The sequence below is a fragment of the Equus przewalskii genome, chromosome 16, assembly GCF_037783145.1.
Source record: "Equus przewalskii isolate Varuska chromosome 16, EquPr2, whole genome shotgun sequence".
NCBI classification, from domain to species: domain Eukaryota; kingdom Metazoa; phylum Chordata; class Mammalia; order Perissodactyla; family Equidae; genus Equus; species Equus przewalskii.
The window spans coordinates 21,607,800-21,625,242 of NC_091846.1; the positions used below are offsets into that span (position 1 = coordinate 21,607,800).

The following is a 17,443-nucleotide window of genomic DNA, read 5'->3' on the forward strand; positions in this document are numbered from 1 at the left end:
GATGCAGGGTCACCTTTGCCTATGGGAACACATGAATTCTTCCTGTCTTACACCAATTTCGACCTCCCTCCTGCAGTCTTCCTAGCAACCCCACCCCCTCCTCAAGTCAAAATTAATCTCCTAACCCTTTGGATTCTGTATCTCTGAGCACTTTCATTTGCCAGGTACTTAAATTTTTTTTATTATGGAAATTTCAAACATATATAACAGTGGAGGAGATATGATGAACCCCCCCCATGTTTCAACAACCAGTTTCAACAATTATCAACTCAAGGCCAAGCTGGTTTCATGTAAATCTCTTCCTGCTCCTATCATGCCACATGCTTCTATTAGTTTTGACTTTTCTGGTCCTCCTATGAGGTGATAACATCTCTGAGGTGTTGGCTATATCTTGTTCCTCTTACATTCTCACTGCAACTAGCAAGGTGTCCCGTGTATGACAGCCACCCTGAATGTTTAAATTCAATTTAAAAATGCACAACAGTTCACCTGATATTTGATAAAACAACGACAAAAATGATTTTTTTATTGAGTCTCTATTCACTGGTGCTACTAATGTGTGATCAGTAATTTTTTCAAACTTTAAGATATAGCAGGAAGTTGACTCCCTTTTCTTTGATCTTGTAGCTCTGCTACTAACAGTCTTTCTAGTGGGTGTGTAAGGTCACTGGAGAAGTCATAATAGAAGGAGCTCTGTGGGAGGGTCAATACTAATAGTGGAAAGGGGAATATTACAATTCAGCAGAAGGAAGATCAACTTTCTTCCTGGATAAAACAAACATAATTCTCTTGGACTTGAAATATGCCTTACCGGGTCAAAATCAACATTAAAGAATCACTGGAAGTAGTGAAGGAAGATTTAAAAGCCAAAGGCAATACGCACAGGATATGTTTCCTCAAGGACGTAAAGACTGATTACCAGATTTGTTGCATAGTTTATCATTTTTAGAGGCTACTTATAGGTAAGATGGCGGTGACATTGGTGGGAAAACACATGCATTTGGCAGTCAAGAGGGATAAACCACGGGCCTGTGGCTGACAAGTCAGGCTCCTTTCCTGTTTGCAGAAAAGAGCAAGTGTGAACCAGTTCCCGGTCTCACCCATTAGGTCACTCAGACCACTATGACAGCCAGTGCTTTCAACCAGGAAAGAAAGTATGTAGGAAGATTAAAACCAAAACCAAAACCAATCTTGCTTATTTTCTCCCTATGACATTCAGGCAGGGTGTTGTGACGTCAGGTTCCCAACCGGGCATCCCCCAAACCACGTTCTTACTTGGAAACCATTTGCATAAAATTAGCCTAAAAAGTCTCCTTGTTAATCTAACCATTCCTTATTCCAATCCCCCAAATGTGGCTTTAAACTGTTTTATTAAATACTTATAAATTCCTTGAGATCCATCAGTTTGTAGAACTGCGTTGTCATTCTTGGCACAGAAAAAGTGGTAATTCTTTAAACACGCTTGTACTTCACATCCCACGGTGGCTCCTTTTTTACCACAAAATTTGCATCTCTACAGAAGAATAGATTTTACCGAGTAAGCATCTGTTTTTCATAATCTTTGTTAAAATTCAAAGTTAAAGATGTCATTAAATGTTATTTTTAAGTCAGCAGCCCTAACGTCCTCAGCTACAAACATTAGGTACTAGCATTTGGCTGCTCATTTTGAAATTTCAGCAAAAACCTTAGCTAACTAGAATACCTGGGACAGACTGTTTTATAATTATCTGATTAAAAGCAGAAAACCCTTTTTGTTTCAATAAAAACAATCTCTTTCTCTCTTTTTAAAAGAGATTTCTAAAAAGCAGGCTGGCAAAATTGTCAAGCTCTAGGCAAGGGGTCCTATTAGGGACACTAAGCCTGTGGCAAGGGCAGCCCCGGGCTGTGCCACTAAGAGCTGTGTGATCTCCAGCCAGTCGCCTCCCCTCTCTGAGACCCAGATTCCTCCCTGAGGTTAACAATGCCCGTCTTACAGAGTTACTACTGAGGACAAGGTGAGATAAAGTAAGTGAAATCTCTTGGAAATCTATATAGTAGGGTCAAAAATTAAAAAGACCCAAAACCCTGAGTAGTAAGTTTTTTCTTAGTTCAATTTATTTGATCTCTCGCTTTTACATATTAGTCTGTTGATCTGGTATGTTATATAAGAAAGTATTGTAGACATGGCTAGGAGGACCATGCATGGCCACAGAAACCCAGTTAGTTTAGGGGAATCCGAATCTTGATCAAGGCTGGTTTACATCATGCTCCGGCTGAATGAAGTGGAGGCACAATGAAACCACCTTGCAAATCATGCGACAGCTCACACAATATTCCCAGGTTAGTACAAGCAACTCTATAAGTAGGTGAAGAAAATTCAACTCTGGGTGAGAAATTGGATTATGCTAAAGGTGAAATTTCAAAACAGAGCACAAAGAATGATCACTTAATTTGGGGAGCCCATCTCACTATATGTGTAGGAATAAAATAAAAGTTAGATCTCTACCTCACAATACGTTCCCAAATAAATTCTACATGGATTAAAGCTCTAACTATATAAAAAAGTAAAAATTAGAACATTAGAAAATATAACAGAAAGAAGAAAAGAATAGTATTGAGGTGAGGAAAGCTTTCTAAGCAAGGCAGGAAACCCAGAAGCTGCAAAGAGAAAGACTGACAGATCTGACTACAGTAGCGCCCCTTAGCCACGGTTTCATTTTACACGGTTTCAACTGTCTGCAGTCAACCACGGTCCAAAAATATTAAATAGAAAATTGCAGAGATAAATAATTCATACATTTTAAATTGGGCACTGTTCTGAGTAGTGTGACGAAATCTCACATGTTCCTGCTCTGTCCCGCCTGGACGTGAATCCTTCCTTTGTCCAGCGTATCCACACCGTAGGCACTACCTGCCGGCTCCTCACTTAGTGGCTGTCCGAGTTACCAGATCGACTGTCGTGGTATCACAGTGCTTGTGTTCAAATAAGTCTTATCTTACTTAATAATGGCCCCAAAGTGCAAGAGTAGCGATGCCAGCAATTCGGATATTTTCTTACTGTGCCTAATTTATAAATTAAACTTTATCCTAGGTATGTATGTATAGGGAAAAACAAAGTATATATAGGGTCTGGTACTATTCGAGGTTTCAGGCATCCACTGGGGGTCTTGGAACATATCCCATGTGGATAAGGGGACACTACTGTATATAAAAAATTTGAACTTCTATTCTTATGGTGATAGCATAAAAAAATTAAAAGGAAAAGACAATGTTTGCTGCATATTTGATTAAGGGTTAAGACTCTGATAACCCGCAGAAAAATGGGAGCAGGCAAATAAATCACAGAGGAAATACAAATGGCTAACACACGTTCATTCATTTAGACTCTTGAGTAGTGTGATGCAGCAAGCACCGGCCCAGGAGAAGGGGCAACTGTGGTGGATAAGGTGCCTGCCCGCATGGAGTGAACGTTCTAGTGGAGACAGACACACAGTGATCAAATAAAGCAAACCTAAAAACATAGATATATGTTTTGTAGAGAATTAAAATAAAGCAAAGTGACAGAGTGTCACTTGGTCCCTACCTCAGACTGGGTGGTCAGTAAAGGCCTCTCTAAGGAGGTGATATAGAAGGTTAGATTTGAATAATAAGAGCTCCTAGAACGCAGAAAAGCAAGGAGAGGACATTCTAAGCAGAAGGCCTTATGTTCTTGTGGCAAGAATGAGCTTTCCTGTTGGCAAGCTTACCAGAAGGACAAGAGGGATAGGCCAGTGTTGTTGGAGCAGAGATGAGTCATGACCAAGGGGAAGAGTCTGAGATAAGATCCAGGAGGTAAGGCTGGGTCATGCAGGGCTTATGAGGCAGAGTAAGGAGTTGGGGTTTTATCTTCATGCAAGAGGAGCATAAACTGTTAATATTTTTAAGACACTATTCTGATTGCTGTGTGGAGAATGGGCTGCGGCAGGGATGAGCAAGGAGAGAAAGCAGGACTAGTATTAGTAGCGTTCAACAACTGTCCAAGAGAGTGAGATCAGCAACTTCATAACGGCGGATCAGTGATAGAGAGAGAGGTAGAGGATGCAGGGACTGTAGGGTGATGGTGTGAGCTCAATATTGGCTGGGAGGTTGATGAGATGATGACGGATGAATGATGTGCTGTTTATTGAGGTGAAGAGCACACAAGTTTTTCTGGAGTGTGTAGGGGATGGAGCTGTGGTCTTTTTTGGCCAGTTTAACATGAGATGCTATTAGATATCCATACAGATATGTCAGGTTGATCGTCGGGGCTGGAGATAGAGTCCCTGGCATAAGCATGGTATTGAAGGCACAGGAAATGGATGAGGTTACATAGGAAGAATGTTCAGATTGAAGAAGGAGCCCAGGACAAAGCTTTGGGCACTCCAAACTTCAGAGGTCAACCAGAGGAGGAAAAACAACCAAGGTGCCTGGGAACAAGCAGCCAGAAAGGTAAGAGACATACTTGCAGAGTGTCTAGGAAGTCAAAAGAAAGTGCTTCAGGATGCAGGGCACAGATAACCGTGTGATGAACACTGCTGAAAGGTCAACTAAGGACAGAGAAGTGACATTGTAAGTGACCAGTTTTTTGTGTATAAGGGAGGATTTACTTTTTAAGATGACATGATCAGTTGATCATGTTTATATGCCGAAAGGAACATCTAGTAGAAAGGGGGGTACTGATGTGAAGGGGGCAGAGGGAGGTGTAAGAGCCTAGTCTTAAGGAGGGGAGGAGGGGGCTCCAAAGCCCAAGTGGAGGGTTGGCTTTGACAGGAGGGAGGTCTGAGAGTCTGGGGACAGAGGTGGGTAAGCGGTGGTTTCAACAGTAGGAACTCCTGTCTGATGGTTTCCATTTTCTCAGTAAAAATCAGGCAAAGAAACGTATAACACCAAGAGTGAACCGTAACGTAAACTCTGGACTTTGGGTGATTATGGTGTATCAGTGTAGGTTCATTGGTTTACACCGCTCTGGTGAGGAACGTTGATAAAGGGGAGGCTGTGCATGTGTGGGGGCAGGGGGCAGATGGGAAATCTCCGTACCTTCCCCTCAGTTGTTCTGTGCCTAAACCTGCACTAAAAAATAAAAGTCTATCAAAAAGAAAATCAGCCATAGTCATCAACTTGGAGATAAGAAGTTAGGGTGGGGAGAGGTTTTGAAGAGAGATGAGAGGATGTGAAATAGTAAATGTGGAGGGTGAAGGGTGAAGTGTCGAGGGTCTGTTTGAGGTTTGTGGCCATGAATCTACGATCAGTCAACATATCTGTGGGTTTTTCTCCAGTTGCAGCTGCTCAAGTGCCAGTGCTACTCAGCATCTGCAGACAACAGGCGGGTGCACTTCACCAGGGCTGGGGCTTTCTAGGCAAGTAAGGAAGTGGTGCGTGGGGGCGGGGCGTACAGGGTGTCTGCAACAGGGTGACTGCAGTGGGACCATGGCTGTGAGGTGGGGCCTGACGGTAAAGGGATCGTTGAAGAACTACTGGAGCCGAGTGAGCCGGGAGGACGGGAGATGCCTGGAGAGAAATCGTATTTGACCTGTCCAGTGATCAGGGAAATAAACGCAAGGTAAAACTTTCCGTCAGACTGGCAAAAAATAACAAGATCTGTGATGTTCACTTTTGTCAAGGGCTGGGAAAAGTGCTCTTTCATCCACCATGGACAGAAGTTTAAAGTGGTACAACCTTGGCGGGGGACAGTTTGCCAGCGTGCTTCAAAACTTTTAAAGGGAATTCCCTTTGGCTCAGCCATTCTACTTCTAGGAATGTGCTCCACAGCAACACTCAAACAAGTACACAAGGATAATGTGCAAAGATTAGTCGTTATGGTGAAAAACGAGAATCAACCCATTATCTAACAATAAGGGAATGGCTTCAAGCGTTCTGGTGCATCCTACGGAATTCCATGAAGTCAGTAAAGAGAACGCATGGAGAGTCATATGCTTACAGTTTTATCAATGTGCCATTTCTTTCTTGCCATCTAGACTTTTGCACATCCTGTTCCCTCTCTCTGGAATTTCCCCCTTCCCCATCTTTGTTTTCACCTCCCTTCCCAACTAGGAAGGCTTCCTGAGCCCCAAGTGCACTGAGGTGCCTGTTGCAGAGTGTTCAGTGCTGACCCCTCTCAAAGCACCTCAGGCTGCATGGAAACTGTCCATGTATGCTGACACCTTAGAAACAATCAATGTTCCAGATCATTAACCTCATTGTGGTAAGGGCATCAGGTGCTCACTCTTGCCGTACTGCTTGTTAAGCTGTGAAGAGCCTTTGATAGAGGAAGTCTACTGTAATGGACCCAGTAGGGTAACTACTCAGCGTTCTTCCTTCCCACAGGGAGCTGACCCCAGCTCCAAGGGTAGATCTGATTAGTTATGCTCACCTCTAGCAACTAGTGCAGGAAGAGGGGAGCAGCCTAATTAAACTTTTGGAAGGGCAAGGGCTCTTATTCCATGCTTGGGGATGAACTTTCTCTTTCACTAGACAGGAACAAGAAAGCCTGACTCTTCAGTTGCTGCCTGTAGCCACCTGTAATCACAAAGGGACCAGGTGATGTTGTGGGCAGGAAGGATGACGGGCCCTTGATAACATAATTGAGCCACTGAATCAACCAACCTTGAAGCCAGTTTTTCCTCTGGCTAAGTGAGAAAATAAGAATTCTTTTTATTAAAGCCAGTTTGAGTTGGGGTTCCTTCTACTTACAACCAAAAGCATTCTAACTAAGATTTACTTTGCTGATAAAAAGTGTGGTAGTTTATTTTAAAATATTACATTCTCAGTCAAATCTAAGTTTCCAGTACAGGTCCTACATTTTTCAGCTTGCCAAGATGCATCTCTACCCCTGGTTTATCAATCAAACAGACTTTCTTTTGAAGGCACCCCCTGAGGGTCTGTTCACCTTATATAAGTAAAAAAATCTTTCATACGTACCAACTTGCTTCCTCTCTTGATTTCTTTCTTTACTGATTTCACATCAAAATTTCTATCAGCATTATGTGAATCATGATCCTCACATTCCACAAGTGCTGAAGAATATAGCTGCAGATTGGGAAAAAAAAAATCCAGAGTATGCACAAAGTAATGTTGAAAGCTACAAGTCAGAAAATAGTACCAAAAAGAACTCATTAGGAGTGGAAGATGGATTGGGGGTAGAACAGTGACCACCTTTTGGGGTGTGTGAGCAGATCACAAGCCACCCTACTTTTCTTTGGGAGTGGCCCTGATCCCCGGGCATGTTTTATACTGCATAACCCAGACCCCTAATGGCTAAGTGGACCTGGTTGGGGCCCTGACCCCAAGCCAGGCCAATCAGATTCCCTATCCTAGGGGAATGGAATAGGCTCTGAGCTAAATGGTCAGAGCAAGCCACTCTGCAAAGAGAGAAAAACAAAAATGAGGGTGAGAGAGGACATCCTGGGTTCCTGGCATCTTTCAAGCTCCTGTTTTTTACACCTGCCTGCGTGCCTGACTTTAGGAGCCATGAAATGCCTCTGCAACCTTACTACAAAGCCCCTTTTATGTTTAGGTTGGCTCAAGTTTCTGTGTGTTACTTGAAACCCCAAGAATCCAACCTACCTCTGAACTGAAGATCAACATTACTCATATACTCAAATAACAAAGGACATGAAAAACCAGAGAGAATTTTTGTGATATTGGCATAGGCCAAGATTTCTTATAAAAAGCAGAAACTATAAAGAAAAAGTTAAGTTGGACTTCATCAAAGTTAAAACTTTTTGCTCTTTGAAAGACATTGCTAAGAAAACAAAAATGTAAGCAAGTGACTGGGAGAAAATATTCTCAATATGGATATCTGACAAAAGACTTGTATCCAGAATAAGGGAAAAGCTCTTACAACTCAATAATAAGACAAAAAAATTCAACTAAAAATAGGAAAAAACTTGAAGAGACACTTCATAGAAGGAGAGTGATAAATGGCGAATAAGCACCTGAAAAGATACTCAATATCATTAACCCTCAGGCAAACTGAAATCACAATGAGATACCAATATATATTCATTAGAATGGCTAAAATTAAAAAGACTGAAAATACCAAGTGTCAATGAGGATGTGGAACAAATGAAACTCTTACATATTGCTGGTAGAAGTATAAAATGATGCAATCACCTTTATAGTTAAAGCACTTACTTTATAATCCAGCATTCCTCTTATATTCACTCAAGAGAAGTAAAAGCCTATGTCCACACAAAGTCTCACATACAGATGTTCATAGCAGATTTATCCTAATATCCCCAAGCTGGAAATAACACATATGTCTATCAACAGGTGAATGGATAGCCAAACTGTGATATATCCATACAATGGAATACTATGCAGAAATAAAAAGGAACGAAATACAGATACATGTAACAACACAGAAGAATCTCCAAATACTGTGCTAAGCTAAAGAAGCCAGACACTAAAGAATACATACTGTAGGATTCCTTTCATATAAGATTCGAGAAAAGACAAGATCCATCTACAGGGACTGGGGGTGGGGAGGAACTGATTCCAAGGAGGCATGAAGGTACCTTCTGGGGTAACAGAAATATTCTATATCTTGATGATGGTGGTGGTTACATTGGTAAATAAATGTCTTAAAACTTTCCGAACTGTATATTAAAATGAGAGCATTTTGTTTTATGTAAATTATACCAATAAAGTTAACTAAAGATAGTATCAAATTAACATTAATAGTATATTAGAATAAAACATCATAATCAACTGGTGTTAATCTCAGAATGGTTTAACAGCAGAAAACATATTACTAACAGATTAAAAGGAGAAAATTTGAGACACGAAAACCAAATGCAACTGCGAACTGGAATCCTTGTTATAAAGTACGTTACTACAAGAGTAGGTGAAACCTGAGTGGTTTGAGGATTAGGCAGTAATAATATATTTAATTTTTCTTTTTTTTTAAAGATTGGCACCTGAGCTAACATCTGTTGCCAATCTTTCTTTTTTTTCCCTCTTCTTCTCCCCAAAGCTCCTCAGTACATAGTTGTATATTCTAGTTGTGAGTGCCTCTGGTTGTGCTATGTGGGACGCCGCCTCAGCATGGCCTGGTGAGCGGTGCCATGTCCACGCCCAGGATCTGAACCGATGAAACCCTGGGCCACCAAAGTGGCAAGCGGACTTAACCACTCGGCCACGGGGCTGGTCCCTATATTAATGTTAATTTCCTGATTTTGATGATTATATTGTGATTATGTGAGAGAATGTTCTTGTTTGTAGGAAATACACACTAAAAGTATTTGGGAAAGATAACACACCATGTTTCAATTTAATTTCAGATGGTGCCAACAGCAAAAAAAGTTCTTTACACTGTTTGTGCAGCTTTTCAGTAAGTTTGACATTTAAAAAAAACCATCAAACTGTGTACATAAAAAAAAAGATAAAGCATCCAGCATTGTGCATGGCTAGAGAAAGAGAAGAAAAGAATCCAGAAGATCATTGCAATAAATGTGAGAAAAACTGTTTCATAAATTCAATACTGTAAATTTTAGCAAACTAGAACTTCCTTATTTTAATAAAGTCAAAGTACTAAAAACCTAAAGTATACACAAATTTAATAAGATCTTAGAAGTATTCCGTTGATATAAGAAACAAGATGAGGCTCCCTACTTTAAATGCTTCTAATCACCACTATGACAGAATGTTCCAGAAAAATGCAATAAAACAAGAAAAAGAGGCCCAAAAACTACAAGGAAAAAAATAAAATCATCTTTATTTACAAATGAGGATTGTCTAAATAAAATATCCAGATGAATATAAAGATTTTAAGAACTAATAAGAGTTTGGTAAGATTGTTGGACAAGATCAATAAAAAAAATCAATAGTGTCTGTATATACCAATAATAGCACATTTTGAAAAGCGCTATTAGGAAAAATTAACATAAAAACAAAAAAAACAAAGCCAGGAATAAGCCTAACCCAAAATTATAGACCTCTACAGACAAAAACTTACTGAACGTTTTTGAAATTCATAAAAGAAGACATGAATAATTGAAGAGACAGACCCTGTTACTATATAAAAAGACTCATTTATCATGAGGGTGTCTGTTTTTTCCCAAATTCATCTATAAATTCAATGGAATTCCAGTTAAAATTCCACGAGGAATATTTGTGAAACCTGATAAGCTGATCCAAAAATTCAATGTGCCAAAAAAAGCAGTCAAAGCTTATCATAAAATCATAGTAATTAAGACAGTGTTGTACCAGCTCAGGTGTACACACAGTGATCAATGCAACAGAATAGAGAGCCAGAAACAGATCTGTGCACATGCAATATATCACGTTGTTAGCACAGTGGATAAGCGTGAGGGTTCCAGAATTAGACATCTTGGGTGAGAATCCTTGCTCAGTCACTTACAGCTGTGTGACCTTGGGCAAGTGACTTAATTTCTCTGTGTCTCAGTTGTTTCCTCTTTAGTTTGGGCATAATAACCTACCTGTAGGGGCACTAGCCTATGTGTCCTACCTTAACCATGGGTCCTTCTGGCCCCCTTCTGGGCAGGACACCAACTGTTGGGTATTGTAACTTTCTCTCAATGAAATCACATTCTGAGGGGACATAGAGCCCTTCCCCCAGAGCTACTGATCCCTGCAATGCAGCCATGCAAGGACAGTCCCTCTTGGCAAGCACACAGCCTTTTCTTCCCCTGCCTATATAAGTAACCCCTCCCTGTTCATGGTCGAGAGTGCAGGTGTACAACTCCGTCCAGCAGGCCGCTCCTGGACACTCCCTGTAAGTAAGACCCAATAAACCTTTACATCTCATATGCTGTCTCCAGTGTTTTCTTTAGTCTCTCTGCAACCTATCCCGCACTGCTCAGTAGGCGTGCAGCCAGACACAACCTCTTAAGGTTGTGAGGATCAATAGTCTAACATAGGTTAAATTCCCAGAACATTACCTTACGCACGGCAAACACCAAATAATAACAATGGTAATCATTATTATCACTACAAATTGGTGAGGAAAGGATAGATTATTCAATAAACAGTACTGGGAAAAGTGATTAATTAAATGAAAAAAAATAAAAGTAGATCCCTACTTTACATGGCAGTCCAAATAAATTCCAGCTGGATTAAGAAGCTAAATAAGAATAGCAAAATTTTAAAACTTTTGGGAAAAAAGAACCTTAGTATGGAAAAGAATTTCTTAGCAGAAAAAAAATCCTATAAATTATAAACGAAAATAATAATGAATTTAACTTCATTATAAGCTTTTCTGAAAGAAAATATAAATAAAATTAAAAGCCAAAATATATAATAAAGAATTAGCATCTATTTATTTTTAAATAAATAAGTATAAGAAAAACCAACTTCTCAAAGATAAAGTGTAGTCTATGAACACAAGTCACAGAAGCGAAAAACAGAAGCACACAAAAGCACAGCCAACCAGGTGCAACCCGGCTAGTAACCTAGGGACTGCAAGTGAAAACAATGAGAGACCATTTCACACTCAACAGAGAGGAAAAAACCAAAATCTCATAATGTCAAGTGTTGGCAAGGAAGAAGAGGAACGAACTCTGAAACAGCAGTGGGAGCTAAACTTGGTACAATCCCTTTGGATAGCAATTTGGCGCATTTATGAGGTGCAAAGCGCTCCCTCCCTGTGTCCAGCAGTTCTGCTTTCAGCTACGTGCCCTAGATCAGAGAAATTCTCCTGTGAATTAGGAGAGCTATACAAGGATGTTCACGACAGCTGGTAAGTCACAGAAAAAAACTGGAAAAACCTAAATGCTCATTCACAGGAGAATAGTTAAATAGTGATATAGTCATGAAATGGAATACTGTAACATTTAAAATTAAAGACTTAGAGCTACGTTTATCAACACGGATAAATCTCAATAACCCAAAGAATGATAAAAATTCTATAAAGTCCACGAACATGTAAAACAATTACCATATCTTGCTTACAAATATTTAAATATATGTGGTGGGAGCATAAAATTAAAAACACAAAATAATAAGAATCACTAAATTTGTGACAGCAATTACCTCTGGGGAGGGATGGAGAGTGGGGAATAGAAAGAAGTAAAAAGTCATTAACTATGTTTAATTTCTTTAAAAAAAATCAAGCTGAAGCAAATATCATAATTTTACAAATCTGGGTGAAATGTCTATGAGTATCTGTTATATTTGAAATATGTCATTAAAATATCTTTAAAGAAGCTTCTTCATCATAATTCGTTGTTTGATCAGTTACAAATAAAAGTAATCATGAGGTGATAAAATCTGAAACAGTTTAAAAATTAGAAAAACATGATCCCCAAATCCTCACTTAAAAGCTCAAACCATAGCCACTAGTCATTCTTTGTATCCAAAGTACCATTTATCTATTTTGGTATCTCGTTCCCTAAAAGAACTCATGTGTTTTCAAGTAACTTACCAAACAATTTTCATGCGCAGCTATATTCTCTGATCGTGCAAAATACATGACACTACACTCGAGGTCTTTGGGGCAGAGTGCACAGTTCCTTTTTTCCATCTTTTCTGTAACCTGAAAGACACCTATAAGTAACATCCCTGATAAGAAAGGGAAAAGTGGAGTTTCTTGGTCTTCATAACTTCCACCAGTCTTAAAGTAGAAACCAGGGCACTTGTTTTTATGATTCTCAACTTCTAGGGGGAAAAGAAAATCAGGACCCAACTGGAAAAGCAACTTACTTTGTATTTTTTTTAATGGCTTAACAAAAGAAAAGAAAAAAATAACTGAATTCATTTAAAATGCTTAAAGATGAGGAAAACCTTTATTCAGGAAACATGACCAGGAATTTAAATACAAAGCTCTCAAAACATTGCCTGGCCTATAATAACCTCTCAATAATAATTATCATTATCATTACAAATCAACAAGAAAACAATGGTGTATCCAAGAAATAGAGCTCTTGTTAACTACCTGTAAAAAAAATTTGTTTTAGATCCTTACGTCATACTATATTCCAAAATACATTTAGGTGAATCAAAGAAGTAGATGAGCAATGTACTTTAATTTAAACATGCTTTACTCTAGTATTATAAGACGATAGGAGAGAAAGAGACACGAAGGTAGAAAATAGATTTCGCTTTAAAAAGAGCGGAATGGAAGAAAGGAAAGAAATCTAAGAGAAGGAGAGCTAGGAAGAACAGGGAAGAGGCAGAGAGAGGGAGGAAAAAGCTAGCTGTTCCCAATATCCCACTGGGGGTGTCAGTGAGAGGTAACCCTCGCTAACCTACTAGTTGGCTATTAATTTGACCACAGCATCCATTTAACATTTCTTTGTCCCTTCCAATGCTCCTCCTCTTATTTACTTGTTTTTCTGTAGTAGAAAACAGCTTTTATATTTAATCGTCAAATTCTCGTTTTGAAACAAAGATTTATTTTATCATTTAGTGGTGAAAGTTTGACATTTAGATGCGGTTAACCACATAAGGGGCTCCTAAAAGTCCTTTTTGTTATTCAAAAGTGTACGATCTCTTGGCATCTCTCTTAAATTAGGTCTTGCATTTCACAAAGCCAGAAGACTGCACTTTGGAGCTAGCATTTATTTCACGCTCCGATGAATTTCTTCTTTATTAATTCCTGTTGCCTGGATTTGGGTCCTACCTCACAGTGGGGATACAGATTAGTACTCCGGCTCCCACCCAACCAGGAAAAAGCAGGGACATTGAGGGAAATTCTTTCAGATGAAATGAAATGGGCTAGCTTCTTCTTTGCATTTGTCAACCAACCACCGATTTGGGAGCACCTCTTGCAGGAGAGTCACTGTGCCGGATGCTCCGGACCCATGCTTTCCAACAGAATGTCCAACAGAAACATAGTGTGAGCCACAAATGTGAGCCACAGGTGTAGCTGACAAACTTCTAGGCATCTCATGAAAAAAAGCAAAAAGACACAGATGAAATTAATTTTAATAATATGCTTTATTCAACCAAATATATTTAAAATATTAGCCTTTCAGCATTTAATCAATATAAAAATTAAGTCATTCTTTTGTAGTGAGTCTTTGAAACCCAGTGTATTTTGTGCTCACAGCATTTTTCAATCGGATGAGCCATGTTTTAAGCGCTCAATAGCCATATATGGTAAGTGGCTACTGTGTGGAACAGCACAGCAGAGGATATACAGAAATATGAGACGGAATTGTTGCCTTCAAGAAGCTTACAAAATAAACAAGGAGACCAAATAGCAATTAGGAAAATAAAATAACAGAATCAATGCCACAAGGTAATATAACTGCTAATTGAGTGAGAACTAAAATACATGCTCTGGAGACAGAGGAGGAAGGGCTCCCTGTGGGATGGAGTGCTGTCATGGCCCTGGGCCTTGAGCTGGTACAACCTGGAGATGGAGAGAAAGGGGAACGGGGGTGGGAGGGACGTTGCCCACAGAAGCAGTGATGGGGGAAAAGGCCAAGACAGAAAACCAGCCAGGCTGAAGAGGAGAGTCTGTGCAAAGGAAGCTGGAAAAGAATTTGAGAAATATGGTGAAAGGTTGCCAGGAAGGGTTTTTGAGCAGGGGCATAACATGACGAAAGAGTTGTTTTAAGAAGCTCAATCTCACTGTGACATAAAGAAAAATAGTGAGCTCCTGGATAGGAAGGCTGGACATTATAATGTTGTCACTTCTACCCCAAATAAGTTTTAGGTTTAATGTCATTTCAACTTAGATCCCAAGAAGGTTATTTTAAAGAACTTGAAAAAAAACCTGATTATTTGGAAAATAAATGGGCATGGACAGTGAAGAAAACTTTGAAAAAAAATTGAAAGGGTATCTGTCTACCTGATTTAAAACATATTATAAAAGTATTTCTAGGACAGAAGATTGGATGACCATGCCAAAGGAAAGAGCATGAAGTGCAGAGAGAAGTGGATCATAATCTATAATAATGAATTTAATATACCATAAGGTGGCATTTGCATTTCTTTTCTGGCACTGATGTCCCAGCCCAGTTTTTTAGTGGATTATTCTCTACTTTCTTTTATTGATTTATAAGAGCTTGTCATGTATTCAGGATATTAAACCTTCATTGGTCAAAATGTGATCTTTTAACTTTGTTTATAATGTTCTTCGATATACAGAATGTTTAAATGTTTTATTTGATAAAATTATTATCAATCTTCCATAGTGTCTGCTCTTAGGTGAGGGGGACACAATCTAGAAAACACCTCTCTTCTTCTAGAATTTTTATTTTGTTACATTATGTATTAATATGAAATTTATTTTATTATAAAATACGAGATGGGGCTCTAACTTATTTTCATAATCATGAGTCACTGAATTTAAAATCTCCTTTTCACATATTTAAGTATTATATATATTTGGGTTTTTTCCTGTACTTCTATTTTTCGATTGACCTGTCACTTCCTCCACCAATACCAGACTTTAAAATTTTCAATGCTTTAGAACATATTTTAATAACTTAACAACACAAAGTCTCTGTCCTAGGATGAAAACCAGAAAAAAAAAAACCCAAATTTTATTCACCTTGAGCCCCAAACCTACTTTGATAGAATACTGTGTTCTTATTTAAAAGAACACTCAAACTGGACATTAAAATGTGTAAAGCACAGGCTAAAAACAAGTGTCAGTTAAATTACTAGTGCTAAAATTCCCTTTAAAAATTCCCTAGTACAATAATATGATGTTTGACAGGAGGCGCAGTGTCCCTTGTTGTACAAGAGCTGGACATTTCTGTGCAGCATCATCTTTTCCTGTGCAAAGCCGGACCTTCAGACAGGCGGGCTGCATTAGGCTAAGCTGTCAGGCCGCTGGTCCCTGAGCATGGCCCCCTGTGCTTGCTCTGGGGACTCTGTGCCTGTCTGAGCTGCACTCCCAAGTCGGCAGGCTCCTAGGGTCTTGGTACCTGGGAATAGGGAGGTGGTGGCAACACTGCTATGCTCTGACCTGGAGTTTGTTCCCAGTTGCTGACGGACAAAAACCGAGGGAGGGACACACAGGCTCCCCCCTATGGCTTTTTCCTGCTAAAATGCCCCCTCATCACAGTTTTCCTAAAAGATCTTGGCTCTTCTAGCCCGTTTACTCTTCTAGACTGAAGGATGTACATAACTCTCTGTAGTTGGGGGAGTCACGATAGAGGCTTTTACGGAGACAGGCATCCCTCACTATCTGAATGCTTTCTATGAGTTATCCAAAACTCAGGAACCAAATACATTTGGCTAACTTGATATCTCTCACCATGTGAACTCAGGAACTGTATAGATTCAGACAATGAGAGAGACAGGTGAATCACGGGGGCTAGGGCATTTTAGGGAAGAGCCCATTGGTTTCCATCAATAGGTGAGACCAAGAAAACTGATGATCAGCAGGGCTCCCCAGGGTCCTTCTACAGGGTCTAGCAGGCCTGAGGACTCACAGAGACAGACTCGACAAGAATTCTCAAAAATGTAACTGGCAGCCACAAAAGGTTTTCCAGAATGAAGCTGCAGAAAAATTACAAGCCACAAACACATGAACTATGACTAACTCAAACCAACACAGTGAATCTTGGTTCCTCAGCAATGTCCACGCCCAGCTCCATCTGGGAAGGGATTGTTAAGGCCACACCCTCTGCAGGGGTTCAGGGGTGTCTTCTCAATTCTTCTCTTCCCAGAGATGGTCTTAAAGCCCACCAGATAAAGGCAACCTACCCAGAGGACAGAATCTGGGGTAGGCAGATAAGATAGCCAAGGAACACATTCTGCCACTGAAGATATGAGTGAAACTGATGGAATAAGTTTCATTAATCCTATAATTCCATTTACAATCCCCTTCCAGTAGGGTATGGTCTATGTTTTTGACTGGCAACCAATTTATAGTGATGGCTTGGAAATTTCTTCCTTTTTTCTCCTTTGATCAATAGTTTTTATTGCAGTTTACTATTTTAGTTCTTCCACTGTATATCAGAGGAGTGAGAAAAGTCAACTTTATCACTGAGTCCAGTGACTGCACACCCGAAGGATGAAGACCAAAACAGAGGAAGAGTAGACATTACTTAGAGGCTTGGTAATGAACTTGGTAATACACTTGGAAAATGAAGGGCTCCATCACAATGTCTCTGGATGATGTGACCGGCTATAACTTTGGGAGAAGTTAAGTGTGACTGAATAAGTATTTGGGATAATCAGAATACATTACTGGGGACAGCTTTAGAATGTATGAACAGGAATACCGATAACTATCTTGTGGGGCAGAGGCAGTGGGCAGCCAAGGGGTAGGATATTCAGTGGACTTCTTTAGGGTATCGATCTAGCTCACTATCATACACAGGGATGATCGCCAGCAGGCATGTTTGTATCATGTGACTTGATTTCCCTAGGCACAGCTGACAGTCCCAGAGGACCAACCTGCCCATCTCTCAGATATAGAGACTTCAGAAAAGAAAATTTTAGTTCGGATTGGGCTGGTTTCTTGAAGAAGGAGATATAAAAACTGGGAGGCTGTGAAGGCAGTATCCTCTTTCCCATTACCAGG

The 17,443-nt window shown here is 39.8% G+C and overlaps 1 protein-coding gene across 6 annotated transcripts in view; it reads right to left on the reverse strand.

The window, feature by feature from the left end:
• SETDB2 (SET domain bifurcated histone lysine methyltransferase 2) overlaps positions 1–17,443 on the reverse strand; it is a 75,297-nt gene that overhangs the window by 8,657 nt on the left and 49,197 nt on the right. For 2 of the 6 annotated variants that reach the window (XM_070578177.1, XM_070578173.1), the window contains 3 exons: positions 12,380–12,501; positions 6,916–7,023; positions 1,380–1,513 (listed from right to left, as the gene is read on the reverse strand). In XM_070578177.1, coding sequence (XP_070434278.1) covers positions 1,380–1,513; positions 6,916–7,023; positions 12,380–12,501 — 364 coding nt within the window. Of the gene's footprint in view, positions 1–1,379; positions 1,514–6,915; positions 7,024–12,379; positions 12,502–13,718; positions 13,842–17,443 lie in introns of all 6 variants that reach the window. The other 4 variants (XM_070578175.1, XM_070578176.1, XM_070578172.1 and 1 more) reach the window with 4 other exon arrangements.